Genomic DNA, 25,236 nt, shown 5'->3' with positions numbered 1-25,236 from the left:
TCCAATGAAGTCAGTTCTTCATATCAGGTGGCCAAAGTACTAGAGTTTCAGCTTCAGCATCAGTCCTTCCAATGAATATTCAGGACTGATTTCCTTTAGTATGGACTGGTTGGATCTCCTTGCAGTTCAAGGGACTCTCAAGAGTTTTCTCCAACATCACAGTTCAAAAGCATCAATTATTTGGCACTCAGCTTTCAGTATGGTCAACTCTCACATTCATACACAACTACTGGAAAAAACAGCTTTGACTAGATAGCCCTTTGTTGCCTTTTACTGTTTTAACATTTATAATAGTTGCTTTCTATTCTGTAGCCATAACTCTTATATTGCCTAGCCTTTGTTTTTTGTCTTAATCAGTGATTTTCAACCCTATTTGTACAATATTTTCAACTGAGGATGTGTTAAAAAAAAAAAAAGGATTATGAGGCCTCATCTGAAAGATTCTGAATTAAATTGGTCTGGAGAGAGCTTAGTAAAATATCTTTTTCAATACTCCTAGGTAACTCTTTTTTCATTTAATTTTTGATTGGAGGATAATTACTTTATAATATTGTGATGGTTCTTCCATACATCAACATCAATCTAATATGGAGCCAAGGCTGAGACCTACTGATGTGAATAGATTCAGTATTCACTTTTCATATCACAGTTTCTTCATTTTGAGTCTTTTATATTAATTTTTATCTCTGCTAGGCTAGAGTTTGTCATCAAATAATTTTTCAAGAGGGGTTAATGGGTACTAAGTTCTTTGAATCCTGGCACATTTGAAAATGTCTTTTTGATTTGATATCAGTTCAGTTCAGTTCAGTCACTCAGTCGTGTCTGACTCTTTGCGACCCCATGAACCACAGCACGCCAGGTCTCCCTGTCCATCACCAACTCCCAGAGTCCACCCAAACCCATGGCCATTGTGTCCGTGATGCCATCCAATCATCTCATCCTCTGTCATCCCCTTCTCCTCCTGCCCTCAATCTTTCCCAGCATCATGGTCTTTTCAAAAGAGTCAGCTCTTCGCATCAGGTGGCCAAAGTATTGGAGTTTCAGCTTCAAAATCAGTCCTACCAATGAACACCCAGGATTGATCTCCTTTAAGATGGACTGGTTGGATCTCCTTGCAGTCCAAGGGGCTCTCAAGAGTCTTCTCCAACACCACAGTTCAAAAGCATCATTTCTTCTGCACTCAGCTTTTTTATAGTCCAACTCTCACACCCATACATGACCACTGGAAAAACCATAGCCTTGACTAGACGGACCTTTTTTAACAAAATAATGTCTCTGCTTTTTAATATGCTGTCTAGGTTGGTCATAACTTTCCTTCCGAGGAGTAAGTGTCTTTTAATTTCATGGCTGCAGTCACCATCTACAGTGATTTTGGAGCCCAGAAAAATAAAGTCTCTCACTGTTTCCACTGTTTCTCCATCTATTTACCATGAAATGATGGGACTGGATGCCATGTTTTCTGAATGTTGAGTTTTTTTTTTAATTTAATTATTTATTTTACTTTACAATATTGTATTGGTTTTGCCATACATTGACTTGAATCTGCCATGAGTGTACATGTGTTCCCCATCCTGAACCCCCCTCCCACCTCTCTCCCCATCCCATCCCTCTGGGTCATCCCAGTGCACCAGCCCTGAGCACCATATATCATGCATCAAACCTGGACTGGCAATTTATTTCACATATGATATTTTACATGTTTCAATGCCTTTCTCCCATATCTTCCCACCCTTGCCCTGAGCTTTAAGCCAACTTTTTCACTTTCCTCTTTCACTTTCAAGAGGCTCTTTAGTTCTTCAGTTTCTGCCATAAGAGTGGTGTCATCTGTATATTTGAGGTTATTGATAAAATTCTCAATTCTCATTTCTCCTCTGAAACTGCCAGTCTGAACATTGTTTCTCTCTTTTAGTATTGACTTCTATGTAAAATCTAAGACCACTTAATATTTTTTCTTTCTGAGATGACTCTTTTTTTTTTGCCATGATCATACACACACACACACACACACACACACACACACACACACACACACACTCATGCATGTGCATGTGTATATTTTTAGCCTTGAAAATCAATAACCTCATTAAGATATGTCTTTTAATCTATATACTCAAGTTTTCTTCAAGTCAAGAAATTTTTTTTTAAATTTTATTTTATTTTTAAACTTCACATAACTGTATTAGTTTTACTAACACATATATATGGAATTTAGAAAGATGGTAACAATAACCCTGTGTACGAGACAGCAAAACAGACACTGATGTATAAAACAAGTCAAGAAATTTTTAATTAAATCTTTGAGTTTTGTTTCTCTCTTTAGACACTTAATTATCGACACTTGTGGTCTTCATTATCTGATCTCCATATTTTAATTTCTTTTTCCTTTTTCTGTGTCTTTCTACCTTGGGCTCCATATTATTTTCTTATACCAACTCCATTCAGTTAACAGATTTCAGAAGTATGCATTTCCATCAAATTTGGATTTTATTTCTAAAATAGCTTTATTGTTTTCTTTGGTTTTTCTCCTGAGCTCTGATTTTATATATATATATATATATATATATATATACACACATACATACATACATATACACATACTTGTTTTTCTTTTCTGTTATCTTATCATCTCTTCTTTAACCTCATTAATTTCCCCATTGTAATTTTCTCCCCCTGGAGTCCATAAGTCTTTATGGACATAAGTCTTTTCTTTAATTGTATTAAGAATATCCAGAAAACTTTTTTGTTTCCTAAAGCAATTCTTCTTCTTAACGTTATTAGGAATTTTGTGCTTTTTCTCTCCCTTTTATAGTTTTAAATGCATCGAAGCAAAAATTCCCATATTAGACTTCTTTTGTTTATGGCTTATACTTCAATGAATAAAGTTATATTCAGGCTCTTGTATTTGCTTGAGAATGCTCTGTGTATGTGTGTGTGTTGATAGATTCAAAATGGGCATATCTTATCAGTTTATATTCCCATGAAATTTCCATGTCTTCTCTTTGGGGTATATTCCCTCAAAACACACACACACACACACACACAAAACAAATTATTTTGTCAGAGAGTCTGCATGGCTCAGTGTGAAGCTGCTCAATTTGTGTGTTAATTTAAGGCTCATTTATTTCTGTTCAGTTGGTATAAGCAGATGCGAAGACCAGAGTTCTCTCCCTAGTCTTTTCTTCCTCATCTCAACTGAAAGACATTTTGTTCAAGGAATTACAAATGCTCACTGAAGACCTATTTTGTGCCAGACACCGAGTAGGCACAGGGATGCAGAGCGGACCAAAACTAAAAAGGTTCCATTTTCATGGAGCTTATACTCTGGTATTCAGAAAGATACACATGAAATAAGAAATAAAAAGGTTTTAGATAACATTAAATTTGAGAAGAAAATAAAACATGGTCATGAGAAAGAGGATGTCTTTAGGACTTGGGACTTTCCTTGATAGCTCAGCTTCAGGCTTTAGAGTTTGAATCTCAGAGCATTTACATTTCATAAGTAATCTCTTTACTCAACAATTTATATAGGGGCAGTGTCTTCCTTTGGTCATATTTTATTATGATCTGAAACAAGAACTGTCAAGGAGCAAGAGATCTTTCAGACTGATCAGTTTCAGGATAGGACCACAGTAATAAGGACTCCAGATGGACTCATGGGTTCCTAACAGGAACCCACAGACCATAACAGGAACGTGCCTAATTTAAAGTCTGACCAGACCACACTTGTAGTTACCATCATATTCTGACTAATTTCTGTTTCTCAAACCCTAAAAGTGATTTCCCCTAACTCCTCCCCACCACCTTGAAGGATGATGAGACTCTGTCAAAGTGATGCTCTCCTTTGCTTTTCCAGGTAAAAAAAAAAGGGACACCCACCTTATTTCTTCCAGAGAATCATGAATTCATTACCTTTGGGTTCTTATTCCAACTCAAATCACAGAATGCCGGGGCTTTAAGGAACACTAATTACTGTCTTATCTAACTTTCAAGAGAAAGTTAAACAGTAAGACAAAGAAAAATTTAAAATTTTGCCTAAATTATGAACTAGCTATTTTCACAACTAGGGCTAGAATTCAGATATTCTTATCCACAATGATATCACACAACTCAAGCAAGATGTTTTACATGTACACTTCTCTTTCTAGGAAACCTCAGAGGCCCTGCTGCGTATATCATTCCTAGAAAAACTATTTTCTTCAATGTAGTTCATTATATGTCATGTTGTCCCAATTGACCCTGCTCCCTCTGCCACCACTTGTTGAACTGGAGGTAGGCAGTTGGTTTAAGAATATTTCATGTATAGACTTGCCTGTGGCTTGTGAGGTGTCTTAGAGTTAGGCTGCTTGGCTAATTAGACTTGTTAGAAGCACTGCTTTGGTAGCAAACCATACAGCATTGGCAGTTGGGGCAGATGTTAAAATACAGAGCAGGATATCCTATTGCAAAGTCTAAGACAGTCAATGATGAAATTTGCAGGAGGTTTGAGGCAAGATAAGTCATAAGATAGTCTTAAGAATGAGAGTGAAAGCACTTAGGAGCAATACGAAAAATGGGGCAGAAGGACAGAGAAAGGAAACAGATGGCAGGGCTAGGAGTAGATAATAATGAAAGCATCTAGCTCATCAAGCATCAATATAATCTGTTTTTGAGAAATAAGTTGAATTCTGAGAAATCTCTCAGTTCTTATTCCATGAATCTAGATATGTTGTCTTCCTTTTTTTTTATTCCCTGGATTTTCTTAGCAAACCCTCACCCCCCAGAGACATCAAGGTCTTTTTATTTCTTATCTAAAATGATCTGGTACATCTGACTCAAGATTTCTCTGTATTTCTGCTTCTCTGAAAAGAAAACTGAACTTTCACTCTCTTCTACATGAAGATTCCAAAAGTAAATGGAAGCAATTTTAATCCTAAAATGACACTTTTTCATGGTTCTATAGGCAACCATGAACTGTACACTGATGGTTCGTATACATGTACAAATATATGTCATACTGCAACAAAACTGTTGAAAACATAATACAAAGAAATGACACTTGTGTTATTACTGGGTTAAGTCAAAAGATCCCAGAAACCCCAGAAAACCCAGTGAGTTGGCTTCCAGGAAGCCATTTCTTTTCTTCCTTTCACTTTCAGCCCTCTTTAAACCTACTGTAAGAGTCTGAACTGGAGAAGGCAATTGCACCCCACTCCAGTACTCTTGCCTGGAAAATCCCATGGATGGAGGAGCCTGGTAGGCTGTAGTCCATGGGATTGCTAAAAGTCGGACACGACTGAGCGACTTCACTTTCACTTTTCACTTTCATGCATTGGAGAAGGAAATGGCAACCCACTCCAGCCTGGAGAATCCCATGAATGGGGAAGCCTGGTGGGCTGCCGTCTATGGGGTCGCACAGAGTCAGACACCACTGAAGTGACTTAGCAGCAGCAGCAGCAAGAGTCTGAACTGCTTCAGAAGCTTTTGGAGAAAGTAAGCTCTTGCCCACTATATGTCCATATGCCTGAGCTTGTAGCTAAATTAATATGTAGGTATTAGTGGGGAGATATGAGATGCTTCTGTGCATCCAGTTAAGAGAAATTGGCTTGGAGACTGAACACGCAGGGCCTGAAAAAATAATTTGGGAACATAAAAGTATTAGTCTCTCAGTCATGTCCAACTCTTTGTGATACCATGGCCTGTAACCATCCAGGCTCCTCTGTCCATGGAATTTTCCAGGCAAGAATACTGGAGTAGGTTGCCATTTCCTACTTCAGGGTATCTTCCTGACCCAGGGCTGAAAACTGGGTCTTCTGCACTGTAGGCATATTCTTTACCATCTGAGCCACCAGGGACTTTTGGGAAAATAAATTCATTTGGTAAAAGTGGGGGAAGGTGTTGAGCTATCTTAGGGGCCTGGTTGAGTGAGGGCTGAATGAGGACTGAAGCCCACAGATAGATGGTTCTTTGAGAAGGGAAACAAGATGAGCATTAGGTTGATGGTGTAGGAAACTTGGAGATCCATGAAAATCTCTGAAAGGAGTTGGCATGACAAGGATCTGGGTCAGGGATGGGTCACTAGCAGGAATCCAGAACTTACCAATGACAGAGAGGTTAATGGTCTCACTGCTCTGAGGGCCAAAGCCATTGTCAGCTGTGCAGTAGTAGTTCCCAGAATGCTCTGCAGTCACAGAGAAGCTATAGGACCTTGTTCTCCATGAAGTAGCTTCTATCCTTGTGAGTAACACATCTTCATGAAAAAACTGGTACCAGATGGGCGAAGATCCTCTCTGAACTTCACACTGAAGTCTCACCTCATTTCCCACAAGAGTCTGGGTTCCAGGAGGGCTGAGGGTGAGGACAGGTTGAGACACGGGCACTGAGGGAGAGAAAAACTTAGTCAACAGTTGCTTCTCCCACTGCCTGGAGCTGTTAATCAGTGACTAGTGAAATATCCAGTCTTATGTCCACTGGCCCTCAGGACAGCATGAATCACACTGCCCCCTAAAATTGGGCTTGGAGTTTGGCCACACATAGATGGCAAAAAACAAAACAAAACAAAACAAAACGAGATTCAAGGCTCAACAGAAACCATTTTAACTTCATACTGAGCTGACAGTCACTTTCATGGACTTTGGGACCTTAAGCCAAGCAAGCAGAGGTGAATTCTTCTTGACTCAGAATGGATGCCCCTTGCCCTGCTTCCAGGCCCTCCCCTCTGTGTCCTCTCACACTGCTGCCTAAACAACTCTAAAAGTGCTTACTCAAGAAGGACATCTTTGGTATAACTATGATCCTGCTCCCTGTCTTTGTATCTTTTATGGTTTTGTATCTGTAAATGGATCAGTGCTTGTGTGCTCAGTTGCTCAGTCATGTCCAACTCTTTGTGACCACATGGACTGCAGTCTACCAGGCTCCTCTGCCCATGGAATATTTTCAAGCAAGAATACTGGAGAGGGTTACCATTTCCTACTCCAGACTATCTTTCCAACCCAGGAATCAAAACAGCATCTCCTGTATCTCTTGCTTGGGCAGGCAGATTCTTTACCACTGAATCATCTAGGAGTATCCGATAGCAAAGGGACAAGTGACAACTCAATGACCATCGGAACTGATTTTGTAGCTATGGGGAACAATGTAATTAATGAAAATCAGAAATCTGTGGATTAGCAGGACAAGAGGACAGAAAAAGAGAAACATTGGGGCTACTCAGAGTTGGGGTCCAGGAGAGAGCTGCTCTGCAGGAGGCTAGGGGTGTGATAACATCTGAGTTGCTCATAGTACAAGGCTCAAAAGCAACAGACAGCTGTCTCAAGAGAACCTGGGTATTGAGAATGACATAAGTTCGGCCAGAGGAAGAATCAGGGAAAACCTGAAGGTGGGAACACATTTTTGGAGGGGTCAAGGATACAGGCCAGCCTTCCCTTGTGGCTCGGCTGGTAAAGAATCTGCCTGCAATGTGGAAGACCTGGGTTTGATCCTTGGGTTGGGAAGATACCCGGAAGAAGGGAAAGGCTACCCACTCCAGTATTCTGGCCTGGAGAATTCCATGGACTGTATAGTCCATGGGGTCACAAAGAGTTGGACATGACTGAGTGACTTTTACTTTCACAAGGATAGAGGCCAGGGATGGGTCACTAACAGAACTAGGGCTTACCGGTGATGGAGAGGCTTATGGCCTCACTTCTCTGAGGGCCAAAGCCATTGTCAGCTGTGCAGTAGTAGTTCCCAGAATGCTTTACAATCAGAGAGAAGCTATAGGATTCTGTTATCCATGAAATGGCTTCTCTCTTTTTGAGCAAGACATCTTCACGAAAAAACTGGTACCAGATGGGCAGAGAACCTCTCTGAACTTCACACTGAAGGCTCATCTTATCTCCCACAAAAGTCCTGGTCCCAGGAGAGCTGAAGGTGAGGACAGGTTTAGACACAGGGACTGAGGGAGAGGAAAAACCTTAGTCAGCAGTTGCTTCTGCCACTTTCTGAAGCTGTCAATCAGTGGCTAGTGAAATGTTCAGTCTCAAGTCCACTGGCTGTCAGGGCACACCAGAGCCTTCCTGGCTTTTCTCCCCACCTCTCTTCTGTTCTCCTTGTTGGTCTTCTCCTTTCCCATTAGACCTGGCCCTTCTCCTTTCCTGTCTCCTCTTGTTAGGTCACCTCACTCCCATTTTCCAGAGGAATAGATGTTATTGAGGAAGAAGTCCCTTAGTTTGCTGCCACCAGACTCACACCATTTACCTGCATCAGCCCCTTGCTTCTCCCCTGTCTGGTGACCTTGGACGAGCTGCCCCTCCACCAACTCAAGGAGGATCCTGCTCTTTCTTGACCCTGAGCTCACCTCCATGTGTCCCAGATATAAATTCTCTGCATCTATTCACTTCTTCCAAACACCACTTAGATGTGCTTAATCCTCTCCCCTTTAGTAAAACAACAAAACAAAATCCTATCTACATTTAATGTTCTCAATGTTTCTTTTCTGTGGAAAGACTCATAGAAGAAGCACTGTCTCTACTTTTTTCTCTCACTCTGATAATTTGCTCAATACAACCTTGTTTTTATCCCCACCAACATACTAAAGTTAATTTTCATGTTTGTGATTATAATGATAATGATGATAATAATAGATACTTATGATATAATACGGGAGAAAGAAATGGCACCCCACTCCAGTACTCTTGCCTAGAAAATTCCATGGATGGAAGAGCCTGATAGGCTACAGTCCATGGGGTTGCAAAGAGTTGGACACAACTGAGCGACTTCACTCACTCACTCACATGATATAATATAATGTTTTTAACTATGTGTCTGGTGTGCATTTGTCATATATTATTTGTAAACATATGTAGGCAAACACTAATTTAATGATCAAAACAATCCTGAGAAGCTATTATTACTGCCTTTATTTCACACATGAGGAAAGTGAGGCCCACTGGGGTTAAACTGCATAGCTAGTACGTGGTGAGGCAGCCATCAAACCCAGCTATCAAACCAGGTTCTCCCCTGTATTCTTCTGCTTTCCTTTTCAGTGCTTTGTGGCTAAATTCAGGGGATGTGACTCAATTCTTATCTTTCATCATATATCAGCTCTGCCTTCTCTGACTTGGCCTCTACTGTCTTTTGCTTAAAACTCTCCCTCACTTGGTTTCACTTTGTTAAAAACTCCTACAGTGTTGGTCTAGTCTATGTATCCTTAGATGTCAGTATAGTCTGACATACATACTATATGCAGTGATTACCTAGGAGGTGGATAAAGCAGCCATTCTATAGAACTTTGTGCATCTCTGAGAGCATCTGATGATGACCTCTTGCCTCCAAATTCCTTGGGTCTGTGGATGTCAGGAGCACAGCTTCTCTGTCTCTTTCATTTGATGTCTCCTTCCAGGGTTCCCTGATCCTTTCCTTTAAAACTTTTGCATATTTATTGTGGGAGGGGCTGCATTCTGGCTTATCTCCAGCCTGGCTCAGCTTTTTTTTGTTGTTGTTTGTTTTTCAGACAGAAGAGAAAACAGGTTGCTTCCAGGACCAGCCAGGACTGGACTCTACCATCAGTACAAACCCAAATCACACTGCTCCCTAAAATTGGGCTTGGGCTTTGCCCACACATAGATGACACAAAACTGAGATTCAGGGATCAACTGAAACCTATCTAACTTGATTTTGAGTTGACATTCGCCATTAGGGCCTTAAATCAGGCAAGCAGAGGTGAGTTCCTCTTGGCTCACAGTGGTTATCTCTTGATCTGCTGCCAGCCTTTCCCCATTTGGGCCCCTTTCACATTGCTACCTAACCAACTCTAAAAGAGCTTACTCAATGTGGTTATGTTGAATTAAACTTATCATTTACTTATGGTAAACTTGTGGTTACCAGGGGGTAAAAGAGTGAGGGAGGGAATAAATTGGGAGATCGGGACTGACATATACATTACTGCTATATATAAAAGGGATAACTAATAAAGACTACTGTAAAGCACAGGGAACTTAACTCAATATTCTGTAATGACCTATATTGGAAAAGAATCTAAAAATGAATGTGTATATATTTATGTATAACTGATCCACTTTGCTGTACACTTGAAACTAACATAACACTGTAATTCAACTACACTCTGATAAACATTTTCTTAAAAAGAGGGTCATATTTGGAGTAACTATGATCATGCTCCTTGTCTTTACATCTTACCTGGTTTTGTACACTGTAAATGATCAGTATCTGATATGAAAGGGACAAGAGACAAATCTGTGCCTCAGGGAGAACTGATTTTGTGGCTACAGGGGACAGTGTAATGGATGAAAATCAGGAATCTGGGGGGTTCACAAGACAAGAAGACAAAAAGAAAGAAGCACTTGACTCCTCAGAGGTTGGGGTCCAGGAAAGACAGAGCTGCTGTGCAGGCAGCCAGGGGCACAATGGCACACGGTCTGCTGAAGGAACAAGGCTCAAAAGCAGCAGATAGCTGTCTCAGTGAGCTGGGGTGTTGAGAAGGACATTGGTTTGGCCAGATGAAAAAGTAGGTGAAATTTGAAGGTGGGAACACATTTCTGGAGCAGTCAGGGATAGAGGCCAAGTATAGGTCTCTAACAGATCCTAGGCTTACTAATGATAGGGAGGCTTACTTACTCACAGCCTCACTCCTCTGAGGGCCAAGGCCATTGTCAGCTGTGCAGTAGTACTTTCCAAAGTGATTTTCAGTCAGAGACAATCTATGGAACATTTTTCTCTCTGAAGTGGATTTTGTCTTCATAAGCAACACATCTTCATAAAAAAACTGGTACCAGATAGGCAGAGAACCTCTCTGAACTTCACACAGAAGGCTTATCTTATCTCTCACAAGAGTCCAGGTCCCAGGAGGTCTGGGAGTGAGGACAGGTTGAGACACAGGGACTGAGGAAGAGAAAAAACTTAGTTAACAGTTGCTCCTAACACTTCCTGAAGCTGTCAATCAGTGGCTAATGAAATGTCCAATCTCATGTCCACTGGCTTTCAGGGCAGCTCACCGTCTCCTGACTTTTCTCCCCAGCTCTTTCCTATTCTCCATGTTGGTCTTCTCCTTCTCCATCAGACCTGGCCCTTCTCCTCTCCTATCTCCCCTTGTTAGGTGACCTGACTCCCATTTTCCAGGGGAAATGATGTTCTTGGGGAAGAAATCCCTGATTTTGCTACCATCAGACTGACACATTTACCTTGCTCCTTCCCTCTGCCATATGACTTGGAAGATTTGTCCCCTCACCTGCCCAAGCCACTCTTAGTCTTCCTGTCAGTCCCTGCTCTCCTTTTTCTCTTTGCTGGGATTGGCCTCAGGCCTCTGCCCCGTTCTCTTTTCTGTCAGACATTCACATACTCTTCTAGAATCTTCTCCATTCCTATACTCTCCCTGTATCCAGCCTGACCCTCTCTATTTATAGGTGAGAAAACTGAGTCAGGAAGAGGTTAGGAGATCTGTCTGTGATAACTCATCAGGATGTTTTCAGGGCCAGACAGGGCCTAAGTCTGTCTCTTGACTCCTGTTCCAAAGTTAAATAACGTCGACTCCTTAAAAGTGGAACTGGAGCTTTCCACCAATGAATGGAACAGCACAGGGCTCTATCAAAGCTATTTTCCTGTCACTACCACAACCACCTTAACAGTACTGAGGGTAAGATGGTATTAGATACTGGTAAAGGAGGTAGGGTAGTTTGGGGTGGTGTAGTAACCATAGTTACATGGTTGGAGTAACTGATGTTACTACCTGTTGCTGTAACCTACATGGATTTGCACATTGGTTATTGAAAATAATTAATTGTTGATGGGAACAACAGATATCTCCATAACCCTGGGATAGAGGAATTATTTGAATTACTATGTTGATGGAAACAACAGATATCTCCATAACCCTGGGATAGAGGAATAATTTGAATTACTATGATTGATTGGAAACTCAAGCATATGTGGATTCAACGGATAAAGAAAGAAAAGAGAAAAATGGTGAGTTCTACAGATGCTGGAGATCAAGAAAGGAGAGAGAGAGATGTTGCAGACATATTAAGGGGTATGATAGTATCTGAACTGGTTGAAGGATGAGGACCACAAGATAGAGACACTTATTCAAAGCCAATGGGGATGGTGTTATGGAGTGAACTGTGTTCCTCTTTAATACATATATTGAAGTCACGACCTCCAATATGACTATATTTGGAGACAGAGCCTTTAAGGAAATAAGGTTAAATGACTGAAGCGTCAGCTTCTTGGCAGCTGAAGATTGTAAATCTCTATATAGTGAGCAAAAACAAGACCTTGAGTTGACCATGGTTCAGATCATGAGCTCCTTATTGCAAAATTCAGACTTAAATTGAAGAAAGTGGGGAAAACCACTAGGCCATTCAGGTATGACCTAATAAATCAAATCACTCATGGTTATACAGTGAAAGTGATGAATAGATCTAGTAGACAGAGTGCCTGAAGAATGATGGATGGAAGCTCACACCACTGTAGAGGAGGCAGTTACCAAAATCATCCCCAAGAAAAAGGAATGCAAGAAGGCAAAGTGGTTGTCTGAGGAGGGTTTACAAATAGTTGAGGAAAGAAGAGAAGCAAAAGGTAAGCAAGAAAGGGAAAAATACCCAACTGAATGCAGAGTTACAGAGAACAGCAAGGAGAGATACACAGAACACAGACACAGAAGTCGCTCAGTCATGTCTGACTCTTTGCGACCCCATGGATTGTAGCCCATCAGGCTCCTCGGTCCATGGGATTTTCCAGGCATGAATATTGGAGTGGGTTGCCGTTTCCTTCTCCAGGAGAGATAAGCCCTTCTTAAATGAACAGTGTAAAGAAATAGAGGAAAACAATAGAATGGGAAAGACTAGAGATCTCTTCAAGAAAGTTGGAGATGCCAAGGGAGCATGTCATGCAAGGATAGGCACAATAAAGGACAGAAACAGTATGGACCTAACAGAAGCAGAAAAGATTAAGAAGAGGTGGCAAGAATACACAGACGAACTATACAAAAGAGGTCTTAATGACTGGGATAACCACAATGGTGTGGTCACTCACCTAAAGCCAGAAATCCTGGAGTGTGAAGTCAAGTGGACCTTAGGAAGCAATACTATGAACAAAGTTAGTGGAGATGATGGAATTCCAGCTGAGCTTTTTCAAATCCTAAAAGATGGTGCTGTCAAAGTGCTGCACTCAACATTTCAGTAAATTTAGAAAACAGCAGTGGCCACGGGACTGGAAAAGGTCAGTTTTCATTCCAATCTCAAAGAAGGGCAATGCCAAAGAATACTCCAACTACCACACAGTTGTGCTCATTTCATGCACTAGCAAGGTTATGTTCAAAATCCTTCAATCTAGTCTTCAGCAATATGTGACCTGAGAACTTCCGGATGTACAAGATGGATTTAGAAAAGGCAGAGGAATCAGAGATCAAATTGCCAACATTCATTAGATCATAGAGAAAGCAAAGGAATTCCAGTAAAACATCTGCTTCTGACTATGCTCAAGACTTTGACTGTGTGGATTACAACAAAATGTGGAAAATTCTTAAAGAGATGGGAATATCAGATTTCACTGGTGGCCCAGTGGTTAAGAATCCGCCTTGCAATGCAGGGGATACAGATTTGATCCCTGGTCCAGGAAGAGTCCCACATGCCATGGAGCAACTAGGCCTGTTTGCCACAACTACTGAACCCGAACACCTAGATCCCATACTCCATAACAAAAGAAACCACTGCAGTGAGAAGCCTGCTCACTGCAACAAAGAGTAGCCCTCACTTCAATGAAGAGTAGCCCCTACCGCAACTAGAGAAAGCCCAGATGCAGCAACAAAGACCCAGTGTAGCCATAAATAAACAAAACTTTTTTACCAGACCACCTTACCTGTCTCCTGAGGGACCTGTATGCAGGTCAAGAAGCAACAGTTAGAACCAGACATGGAACAATGGACTAGTTCAAAATTGGGAAAAGAGTACAACAAGACTGTATATTGTCACCCTGCTTATTTAACTTATATGCAGAGCACATCATGTGAAATGCAAGACTGGATGAATTACAAGCTGAAATCAAGATTACCAGGAGAAGTATCAACAACCTCAGGTATGACACCACTCTAATGGCAGAAAGTAAAGAGGAGCTAAAGAGCCTCTTGTTGAGGGTGAAAGAGGAGAGTGAAAAAGCTGGCTTGAAATTCAACATTCAATAAATGAAGATCATGGCATCTGGTCCCATCACTTCATGGCAAAAAGAAGGGGGAAAAAGTGGAAGCAGTGACAGATTTTCTTTTCTTGGGCTCCAAAATCACTGCAGATGGTAACTGCAGCCATAAAATTAAAACACACTTATTCCTTGGAAGGAAAGCTATGACAAACCTAAAAGACAGCATATTAAACAGCAGAAATATCACTTTACTGACAAAGGTCTGTATCGTTATCAGTGATATAGCTTTTCCAGTAGTCAGCCAGGTATGGATGTAAGAACTGGACCATAAAGAAGACTGAGTGCTGAAGAATTGATGCTTTCAAATTGTGGTGCTGGAGAAGACTCTTGAGACTCTTTTGGACTGCAAGGAGATCAAACCAGTCAATCCTAAAGAAAATCAACCCTGAATATTCACTGGAAGGACTGATGATGAAGCTAAAGCTCCAATACTTTGGCCACCTGATGCAAAGAGCCAACTCATTGGAAAGGACCCTGATGCTAGGAAAGATTGAGGGCAAGAGGAGAAGGGGGTGGCAGGGGATGAGATGGTTAGATAGCATCACTGACTCTATGGATATGAATTTGAACTAACTCTGGAAGATGGTGAAGCATAGGGGAACCTGGCATGCTGCAGTCCATGGTGTTGCAAAGAGTCAGACACAACTTAGAGACTGAACAACAACAAAGGTTAAGTGAGGTCATAAGAGAAGATTGACCCCCTAATCAGATAGGACTGGTGTCCTTACAGGAGAGGAAGATACCAGAGACCTCTCTCTCTTCAAGGACAGAGAAGAAAGGTTATGTGAGGACACAGAGAGAATGTGACCTACTACAAGAGAAAGAGGGCCCTCCTATCAAGAGACAAGGTCCCAGATCATTCCAGCTCTAAAATTCTATTTGTTCAGGAACCATTTCATTTAAAAAGAAATTTTTAAATATGAAGATACCACACATATGCCAGTCATTGAATACTTTTTCTGTCCTCCATTTCTAGGAGTTTCCAAAAGCTCCCACAACCCATTCTACCCCTAAATCCCCCTGCTGTTAATCTAACTTCTGGTAGATTATTCATAGCAGTAAATTATTGGCAACAATCAACACCCACTCCCACTCAACCACCTCATGGTCTTTACAAAGTTTGAAAAGCTGTTCTGCAAATGATACTTGGCAGACACACCTTTCACACTGATGATCACTGAGTTGCTCTCAAGGGAAAAGCGACCGTTTCTGGCAATACAGTAATACTCTCCAGCATCGCTGCTTTGCACCACAGGGACCTTGAATTCTGTTTTTGAGGAAGTTTGAAGCTCTCTGTCCTTCAGAAGTCTGGGTTGTTTTTTGTACCAAGAGACTGTGATGGGCCTTGGAACTCCATTTACTGAGCAGATGAGAACCAGCTCCTGACCTTCAAACACGAACTCTGGGTGGGAATGTATTCGGACGTCACGAACAGTTTCTAAATGAATAAAAATGACATGTGGGATTCTTGGCATTGGGGTGTCACAGAATGAGACACATAAGAAGAGTCACAGAATGGGAAGGGCTAAGTCTGCTGACCTGATGGGAAGTTGACCTGCGGTGGAATGGAGATTTCTGCTTGGGAAGAGGGAGAAAGTGCTGGAGAGACAATGGTTTGAGAGAACTTCAATTCCTAATGAACTGGTGGAGCCAGTTCCTGAAATTGAGAGTGTTAGTTGCTCAGTCCTGTCCAACTCTTTGTGACCCCATGGACTAGAGCCCACCAGGCTCCTCTGTCTTGCCTGGAATTCCCCAGGCAAGAATACTGGAGTGGGTAGTCATTCCCTTCTCTAGGGGATCTTCCCAACCCAGGCATCAAACCCAAGTCTCCCACACTGCAGGCAGATTCTTTACCATCTGAGCCACCAGGAAGCATTTATTCCACAAGGAATAAAATGTCCACCCTCTCCTCATGCCCTACCTGACAGAGCATGGGCCAGTCATCCTGGAAATTACACCCAGTGCCCAACATTGAAGTGGTGGGGATGGAAAGGACAGGAAGACTTGGCACTGGAGGTACTTGTTCTGAAGCTGTGACAACTTCGGTGCTTTGTTGGAAATCAATCATTGACAAATACAGCAAGCTTGCCCTGGAGTAAGCACTTCTTAACACCTCTGCCTGTCAGTTAGATGGTCAGAGGAGGTGGACCTGTGATAGTCCTCCTAAAATAGGAAAATCTGGGATGAAAGTGTTCTACACTCCAGGTGGTTATGGTTTTACACTAGGATATTGGCTAAAGGCAATGCCTTTTTGAGTCATCCTGGAGGCTTGAAGAACAAGGGAAGATACCTGGGAACAGATAAGGAGTAGGATTTGGGGTCTGGGTTCCGTCAGTAACATGAAGGGAGATCCTATGCTAGAAATCACTATGTTGCAACTGTTGAGTAACACCCTCTACTTCCTCTCAATTGTCCAGACCAAATCATATACCTAAGAAAAAAATGTTGCCTATGATTAGAAAACAAAGATTAATAGTATCTAGACAGTTTCAAGGACTTCCCTGGTGGCTCAAATGGTAAAGAATCTGCCTGAAATGTGGGAGACCAGGGTTTGATCCCTGGGTTGGGAAGATCCCCTGGAGAAGGGAATGACTACCCACTCCAGTATTCTTGCCTGGGGAATTCCATGGACAGAGGAGCCTGGTGGGCTCTAGTCCATGGGGTCGCAAAGAGTTGGACAGGACAGAGCAACTAACACTTCCAATTTCAGATGGTTTGGAAGAAACATGGAACTGTCTCTTTTGCTTGGGAATGGGAGCAAATTGATGGAGAATGCTAACCACTTTCACTATTTCCTCACTCAGGAGAGCATGCACCCCAGATCTGCATCCTTCCTAGCGCTCCTATGAGATATCAATAGGTCAAAATAAATCAGAAGAGGCATTTGACCATTGGTTGGCATTCATGCTTGAAGACCTATACAGTTTCAGAGACTTAGGAAAAAGCAATAGGGGTACAAAGTGAAATTGAAAGTCACTCAGTCATGTCCGACTCTTTGCGACCCCATGGACTGTACAGTCCATGGACTTCTCCAGGCCAGAATACTGCAGCAGACAGCTTTTCCCTTCTCCAGGGGATCTTCCCAACCCAGGGATCGAACCCAGGTCTTCCACATTGCAGGCAGATTCTTTACCATCTGATCCACAAGGGAAGCCCAGTGGGAACAACATCATCCCTAAATACATCCAGTTAGAAATATTTGCTCCCCAAGCTCTTGTCCTTTAGTTTTCTTATTCTTAAGTGCTCACCTCCAGGCATCTAACATTCTAAGAATCTGTCCATCTGGCTAAGCAGAGTCCATCTAGCTCAGTCAAAGGGCTCTGTGGTTTATGCCTATAGTGTATGTGTGTGTGCTCAGTCGCTTCAGTTGTGTCCAGCTGTTTGTGACCCTATGGGCTGTAGCCCGCCAGGCTCCTCTGTCCATGGAACTCTCCAGGCAAGAATACTGGAGTGGGTTGCCATGCCCTCCTCCAAGGGATCTTCCCCAACCAGGGATCAAACCCGGGGCTCTTATGTCTCCTGCATTGGTAGGCGGGCTCTTTACCACTAGCACCACCTGGGAAGCCCATGCCTATAGGCCCACCAGGGGAAAAAAAAAAAAAATGATGTCAAGGAAGCCTAACTTCAGAGGAAAAAAGAACGAATTGTGTCTCACAGTACTGAAAGAAAAACAAACTGTTGTGTCATTCTGCCCGGCCCTTCCCAGCCCCATTCCGGCAAATCTCAGAACCCACTACCACTCACCTTGTACCTGTATCTGTAATTCCTGACTCCGTTTCTGGACAAGGGAATTCAATCTCCGTGCCTCACACCAGTAAGACCCTGAGTTTTCTCTACGTACGGGAGAGAACTGGAATTCTGGGGAGATTTTCCATTCTGACCGCATGGATGATTTGACGAAGCGGAACAGGAGCTGGAATTCTGGCCTCTGTAGAGAGAGCTGGGTCTCACAGGTCAAGGTCACTGTGTTCCCCTCAATGGGCTGGGTGGAACTGGCTTTCAGCACGGGACTTGGAAACAGCTCTAGAGAGAAGGATCACAATATTTCTCAGCGAAGTGAGGCTTGGAACTGCTTTGGAGAAAACCACGGTTCATCCTCAGCACCCGCAAGCAGAACATACAAAAGCAGGCAGAAAAGATGCTGCCTTTGATTACTAATATCCTTCAGCCCAAAGCACAGTAGTACTTTCTCTATTCCTTGTAGGAATGCTCCCTGAGATTCAGTAGTATTTCAGACCACCCTTTTTATCCTCTACAATCTCAGGAGTCCTCATTTTGACTAACCCATTTCACAAAATAGAGAACGCTTTACCTTGGACTACGATTTTAATTTTGTTTGAAGAAACCGAGTGAGTATCTTTAACTCCACTACAGTAATAGTCGCCATTGTCCTTCATACTTGCTTGATGAATATGGAAGTCAGAAGTTTTGTCAAGGATTTGCAGGACTTTTCCATTCTTGTACAATGTCATGTTATTTAGTATTATGTTTGCCTTTGCTTGGCATCTCAGAACCACGGAGTCTGCTTCAAACACATCAGATGGAGCCTGCAGGATCAGGTTGGCTGTAGGAAACACAAGGGAGGTTGTTTGTTTCTTCTGATTGTTTCTCCCTTCTTTTTGCTATTATTCTAAAAAATTTTATAAGACTGGGAACTAGGGAAAAGGATTCTTAAAGTAATCATCATTTCTTTTTCTGATTTTATCTATTTAATTAAATTATTTATTTTTGGCCATGCCACATGTCTTGTGGGATCTTAATTCCCCAACCAGGGATCAAATCCATGCTCCCTGAAATGAAAGCACAGAGTCCTAACCACTGGACCACCAGGGAAATCCCTTTTTTTCCCCTGGCTTTAAAAGGAACACATATGCTTGAGAAAATGCTTAAAACAGAAATGCAAATTAATCTTATCAACTCACCAGATTTTGGCATATATTTTCTAGTTCTTTTATCTACGTGCATGTATATAAGAGTCTGTATGTATTTCTTTAATGAAATTAAAATATTTATCCACATGATAATTTGCTTTTCACTTACTTACTATGAATAATTTCCTATGTCATCAATATCATTCTTTAACCTGGTTTTCAATGACCACAACATTTTCCTTCAATGGCAGTAAGATTATTTAATGAATTTTTTCTCTTCTTGACCATTTAAGATTCTTCAATTTTGGTTGTATATATCTATGACTACTTCAGTAGGTAAGTTCTTAAGAGAAGAATTGTCAGGTCAAAGAGGCTAAGCATTTTCTTAGCTCTTTGCTACTATACTGTTCCTTGTTCACTAACTTAAAGAGCATTATATTATAACTAGAAAGATACTGCCTCAAATTCATTCAAAATAGGTGGTTTTAGGACAGAAATGGAAATTACTCCCTCTCTATCTTCTATCTACCTATCTATAAAATATTAATAAATCCTCACATAGATTTTTATTCCAAATAAATTTTATAAGCCTCAAACTAAACATAGATTCAGAAACCATTCAAATAAATTGCTTCTCAAATTTTCTTTTACCTGAGCAGCTTGTAAAATATATAAATTCTTGGACCCTATTTCTAGAGCTTTTGAATTAGTAAATGCAGCTGGGTTTTGAGTCACTTTATTATTCCTAAACTTTTTTTTCTTTCATTTCTTTCCCACCTTCAGTAAAGAGCAAGTCCACACGGTCACTTGAGTGTGAGTCCTGGGCCTGGCATTTGTACCCTCCAGATTCACGGACCTCATAGGTGTTTCCTGTTGTCTCATTTTGTATTTCTCCAGGAAGATACCAACGGTACCATTTTCTCTTCTGTGGTGCATTGGACTGAAATGCTTTGCAAGTCAGTGTCACAGTCTCTCCTTGGAAGAGAGTGGTCCATGGAGGATGGAGGGAAATTACAGATTTTATTTCAGTTGCTGTGGAGGAAAAAGAAAGAATCTGAGGTGAAATGGCCTACAGTGCCCATCAGAGTGGTTTGTGAGGCACAGTCTAGAGGCCTTGACTTTGGAGAATCCCCAAGAAATCCCTGGGAAGGTCACTGTTCATGGCTTTGTTTCAACCAGAACTCTCACCCAGGAGAAAGCTACTGCTGAGGAGACGGCAGTGAGCAAAGAGATTTCAAGATTGCAATACCCAGCAAGATTCACTGCCAAATGTCAATAGGAAAAATGGTTGGTTAGTCTGTTATGGAATTGTATTCTGGAAAAAGTCATCCTCTGCCACTTTATCATGTTCATAAACTCATAAGAACTTCACAAGGCGTTGTTAAAATCACAGTTTTGCACTTTGCACAAAAGAAGGGATAAATCATATTAAGATTTTGGCACTGACAAAAGCTTGAGAGATTAACTTGCTTAGCACTTTCATTTTATAGATGATATACAGAAAAAGATAAAGATAAGACCACATATTTCTCATTCTCAAAGTCAAGAAAGCCTTCCCAACAAGAAAGCTCCTTGGAAGTCAAGAGAGAGTGATGATCCTAGTAGCGGACTATAGATAGAGAAGGAAACTTAGGAAACATTGGGAGACCATTGCAAGTTAATGACAGCCCAAGAAAGCTATTGGAACATTGTTCAATGAAGCAAGCTTGCTTAATTATAAAACCATAAACAAAACCACAGATATGCCCCAGGCCACTAGATGGAAGAACTGTCACCACCCTTCCACTAATATGATAATCCTAGTTTGACCTCATAGGGTCAGACAATTTTCTGCCTAATATGAAGGAGGAGCTAATGATGTATGCCTTATGTCTGCATCTACATGTACTTGAAGAAGGAGGTCTTCTCCCCTCCTCTTTTTTTCATTATAAAACTCACTCAATCCTCGGGACAGAGATCACTCAATCCTCGGGACAGAGATCACTCAATCCTCGGGACAGAAATCCCTCACCTGTCCATTTGCATCTCTTACAAGCACCCTATATTAATAAATTTGCTTCTTGCCTATCAGAAAAAAAAAAGTGATGCTCAGTCTACACATAGGTCTCTTCACCACAATCCATCTTGGCTAAGAGATGTGTACACACAGACTCAGAACCAGGCAAATCAAAGTGATTGGCCAAAGGGAACCAGGAAGAAATGCCCCATGTAAGTGATTTAAATTACCATGATGGAGCAATTCTCTCTCTGAGTCTGCCCATGTATCTATCCACATGCACTGTACCCTTTTTCCTCCTAATAAACACTTAACTGTTTCACTATCAAAAATAAATAAAAAGTCCATCATAGATAATTATGGTAAAGCAAGGAATGGACAAGGTGTTAGCTAGAATGCAGAGATGATCTAGGTAAGGATGAAACACTGATGCATCTGATTTTGGACAGGAGAGAGGTTGTAGACAGTTCTTGCTATTCATGGGTCTTCAAATATCCAAGATACCCTCTGATCCAAACGAATGTCAATGAAGAGTCAGAACTCTAAAAAAATGTAGGAAACAGACAGTTTATCTTCTCCCCCAATCTCCTCTTATTGTGCATTTCTTCCTTTTAAGGGCCCATCTGTTGGATGCCCTATTCTCCACACATTTCCTGGAGAGAAAACTGTAGAGAATGAAATATTCCCACTGTGATGTTTTCAGAGCAATTTTTTGGGTTTGATGACTGGAGAACATCTTATCCCAAGTCCTAAACATTTGACATGGAGTTAAGATGTCCTGCCTTGTGATCTGAGGTTCATTTGCAATAGGTGTAAGTGCAGGGCCCAGTGAAAGCCAGTAGCTGCTTGAGCATTTGCTACTTCTCCCAGGGAGGGTCTGAGGATGACTATTTGGCTATCCAGGCCATAGGACAATGCCAGTAAACCAGGTAACACTTTCACATCCTTGTCGATGTCAGCGAGAGAAACAGGAGATATTAGAGCTCCTCAGACAATTGTCACAAGTATTTCATATTTATTAGAGAGACACTCTTTATCCAGTAACACTGAAGAACATAAGGAGAACTCACCAAACTGTCCACCGACAGGAGCTGTAAAAATATAAAGAGCCAGAGATGAGCACAGAGCAGAGATTCTTTGGCTTTTCAAAAGTAAAGCTTGCTTTTTTCCCATTCACTTATTATTTTTTCATTAGAATTTATTTTAAAAATATAACAGTCATTTAACAAATGTCTATATATATATACTGGTCATTGTGCTTGGACTATTAAGATGAATTTAAAAAATAGTATCTGGTAGCAAGAAGTTAATTGGGGGGGTTGGGTGGTAAACAGAAACCTGAAGAATAAGTATTATAATACAGGGTGTAAATACTAAAAATACACATGGGGGCATCATAAAGGCAGAAGGGCCACCCATCCCAATATGGAGGGTCTGTGTGTGGGAGCGAGTGTGTAGCAAAGGAAGTGATGCTTGAGAAAACTGGATGAGAACATAGGAGTCAGCCAGGGAAAGGTGTTTCTGTGTAGGAAGAGATGATGAGAGGGCAGTCGAGACAGAAAGGCCCCAGATGTGAAGAAATAGCACTGGGTGTTCAGCTGGGTAGGAGACTGGTTCTGGAAGGTAGAGAATTTAACCGAAATCAGATTGGACAAGCAGACAGGGTCTAAGTTATGAGAGGAAAGCAGCTATGGTTTCATCATAAAAGTAACAGGGAACCGTGGAAACGTTTCAAGAGGAGGAGTGACAAGATTAAAAGTTGTATCTTCGTTGGAGCACTCTGGAAGAGGTAAAGCAGAAGGACTGGAGAGAAGGCAGAGCAAGATATAATGATACTTAATTTTCTTCAGAGAATTATCTGAAATCATCTTGTTTGTTTGTTCACTTTCCCTTCTCTACAATAGAATCTGCATGACAGCGGGGACTTCTTATTTTCACCATACATCACACAGAATTTATAACAGTGCCTAACTCATCAGACCTGTTTCATAAATGATTATTGAACAGTGAATTAATTAGAATTACTAGATCAGTAAGTATCTCTCCTTGAGACGATATGGGTTTTTTAAATTATTTTAATTGAAGGATAACTACTTTACATATTGTGACGGTTTTTGCCATACATCAACATGAATTGGCCACAGGTACCTGTGGTCCCTACATCCTGAACCCCTCCCTCCCTTCCCTATTCCTCTGGGTTGTCCCAGAGCACTGCCTTTGGGTACCCTGCTTCATGCATCGAACTTGCACTGGTCATCTATTTTACATATGGTAATGTAGATGTTTCAGTGTTATTCTCTCAAATCATCCCACCCTCACCTTCTCCCACTGAATCCAAAAATCTGTTCTCCTTTGTTCTCCATCTGTGCCTCCTTTGTTGCCCTGCACATAGTATTGCCGGTACTGTCTTTCTAAATTCCATACATATGCATTAAAATACAGCATTTGTCTTTCTCTTTCTGACTTACTTCACTCTGTATAATAAGCTCCAATTTCATCCACTTCATTGGAACTGACTCTAAAGGGTTCCTTTTTATAGCTGAGTAATATTACATTGTGTATATGGACCACAACTTCTTTATCCATCCATCTGCTGATGGACATCTGTGTTGCCTCCATATCCTGGGTATTGTAAACAGTGCTGCATTTAACACTGGGGTACATGTATCTCTTTCAATTCTGGTTTGAGAGGATACAGGTTTGAGAAAGGGGTAATCAAGAGGCAGAGAAGGCAAAACTGACAGGTTTGTACATTAATTACACATTCCAATGAGGAACAGACTTGAGTCATTCATTCAACAGGAATTTGTGGAATTTGTCTAACCATATCTAGGAACTGGACAAGGCAATGGAAATCCAGCAGTGAGTAAAAGGGATATTATTTCTGTCCACATGGGGCTGACGGAGAAGTAATCCAAACCTAAGTGTTATAATCAGAACAATGGATTATTTGCCATTTTCTGAAAACCTTGACACCATGGATTTTGTATTGTTCTATAAGTAGTGATTGTTTTTCTGAGTGTATTCTATATGGTAGATATGCAACCTATATCATTCCATGTAATCTATTCACTATCCATATGAGGAAAGTTTGATGATCGTCCTCATTTTACATACAAGAAACTTTAGGCTAGCAGAGACATCACTATGCCAACAAAGGTCCATAGAGTCAAAGCATGGATATGAGTTTGAACAAACTGTGGGAGACAGTGGAGGACAGAGGAGCCTGCTGTGCCACTGTCCATGAGGTCACAAGAGTTGAATGCAACTTAGCAACTAAATGATGAACAACAACAACAAATACTTTTTTGAGTGTATTCTATATGGTAGATATTCACCTATGTTATTTCATGTAATCTTGTCACTACCCCTATGAGGAAAATTCTATGATTATCCCCATTTTACAGACAAAAAACTGTTTGATAGCTGGTAGGGGCAGAAGACTCTACACATGGACATCACCAAATGGTCAATATCAAAATCAGATTGATTATATTCTTTGCAGCCAAAAATGGAGAAGCTCTATACAGCCAGCAAAAATAAGACCAGGAGCTAACTGTGGCCCAAATTGTGAACTTCCTATTGCCAAATTCAGACTTTAATTGAAGGAAGTAGGGAAAACCACTAGACCATTCATGTATGACCTAGACCAAACCCCTGACAGTTATACAGTGGAAGTGACAAATAGATTCAAGGGACTAGATCTGATAGAGTGCTTGAAGAACTAAGGATGGAGATTCATGACATTGTACAGGAGGCAGTGATCAAGACTATCCCCAAGAAAGAGAAATACAAAAAGGCAAAATGTTTGTCTGAGGAAGCCTTACAAATGGCTGTGAAAAGAAGAGAAGTGAAAGGCAAAGGAGAAAAGGAAGCATATACCCATCTGAATGGAGAGTTCCAAAGAATAGCAAGGAGAGATAAGAAAGCCTTCCTCAGTGATCAATACGATGAAATAGAGAAAACAACAGAATGGAAAAGACTATAGACATTTTCAAGAAAATTAGAGATACCAAAGGAACATTTTATTCAAAGATGGGCACAATAAAAGATAGAAATGGTATGGACCTAATGGAAGCAGAAGATATTAAGAAGAGGTGGCAAGCATACACAGAAAAACTATACAAAAAAGATCATCACAACCCAGTAATCACAATGGTGTGATCACTCGCCTAGAGCCACACATCCTGGAATGTGAAGTCA

At 41.2% G+C, this 25,236-nt stretch overlaps 1 protein-coding gene across 7 annotated transcripts in view; it reads right to left on the bottom strand.

Annotated features, from left to right (window-relative positions):
• FCRL5 (Fc receptor like 5) overlaps positions 1-25,236 on the bottom strand; it is a 117,416-nt gene that overhangs the window by 80,173 nt on the left and 12,007 nt on the right. For 4 of the 7 annotated variants that reach the window (XM_044944177.1, XM_025287587.2, XM_006050588.3 and 1 more), the window contains exons 2-9: positions 22,104-22,124; positions 19,815-20,069; positions 18,479-18,730; positions 17,911-18,189; positions 15,326-15,604; positions 10,594-10,857; positions 7,634-7,912; positions 6,077-6,355 (exon numbers count right to left, since the gene is read on the bottom strand). In XM_044944177.1, coding sequence (XP_044800112.1) covers positions 6,077-6,355; positions 7,634-7,912; positions 10,594-10,857; positions 15,326-15,604; positions 17,911-18,189; positions 18,479-18,730; positions 19,815-20,069; positions 22,104-22,124 — 1,908 coding nt within the window. The remainder of the gene's footprint in view (positions 1-6,076; positions 6,356-7,633; positions 7,913-10,593; positions 10,858-15,325; positions 15,605-17,910; positions 18,190-18,478; positions 18,731-19,814; positions 20,070-22,103; positions 22,125-25,236) is intronic. The other 3 variants (XM_006050589.3, XM_006050591.3, XM_025287590.2) reach the window with 3 other exon arrangements.

This window comes from Bubalus bubalis, chromosome 6, assembly GCF_019923935.1.
Source record: "Bubalus bubalis isolate 160015118507 breed Murrah chromosome 6, NDDB_SH_1, whole genome shotgun sequence".
In the NCBI taxonomy this organism is placed as follows: Eukaryota; Metazoa; Chordata; class Mammalia; order Artiodactyla; family Bovidae; genus Bubalus; species Bubalus bubalis.
This window is presented reverse-complemented; position numbering and strand designations above follow the sequence as displayed.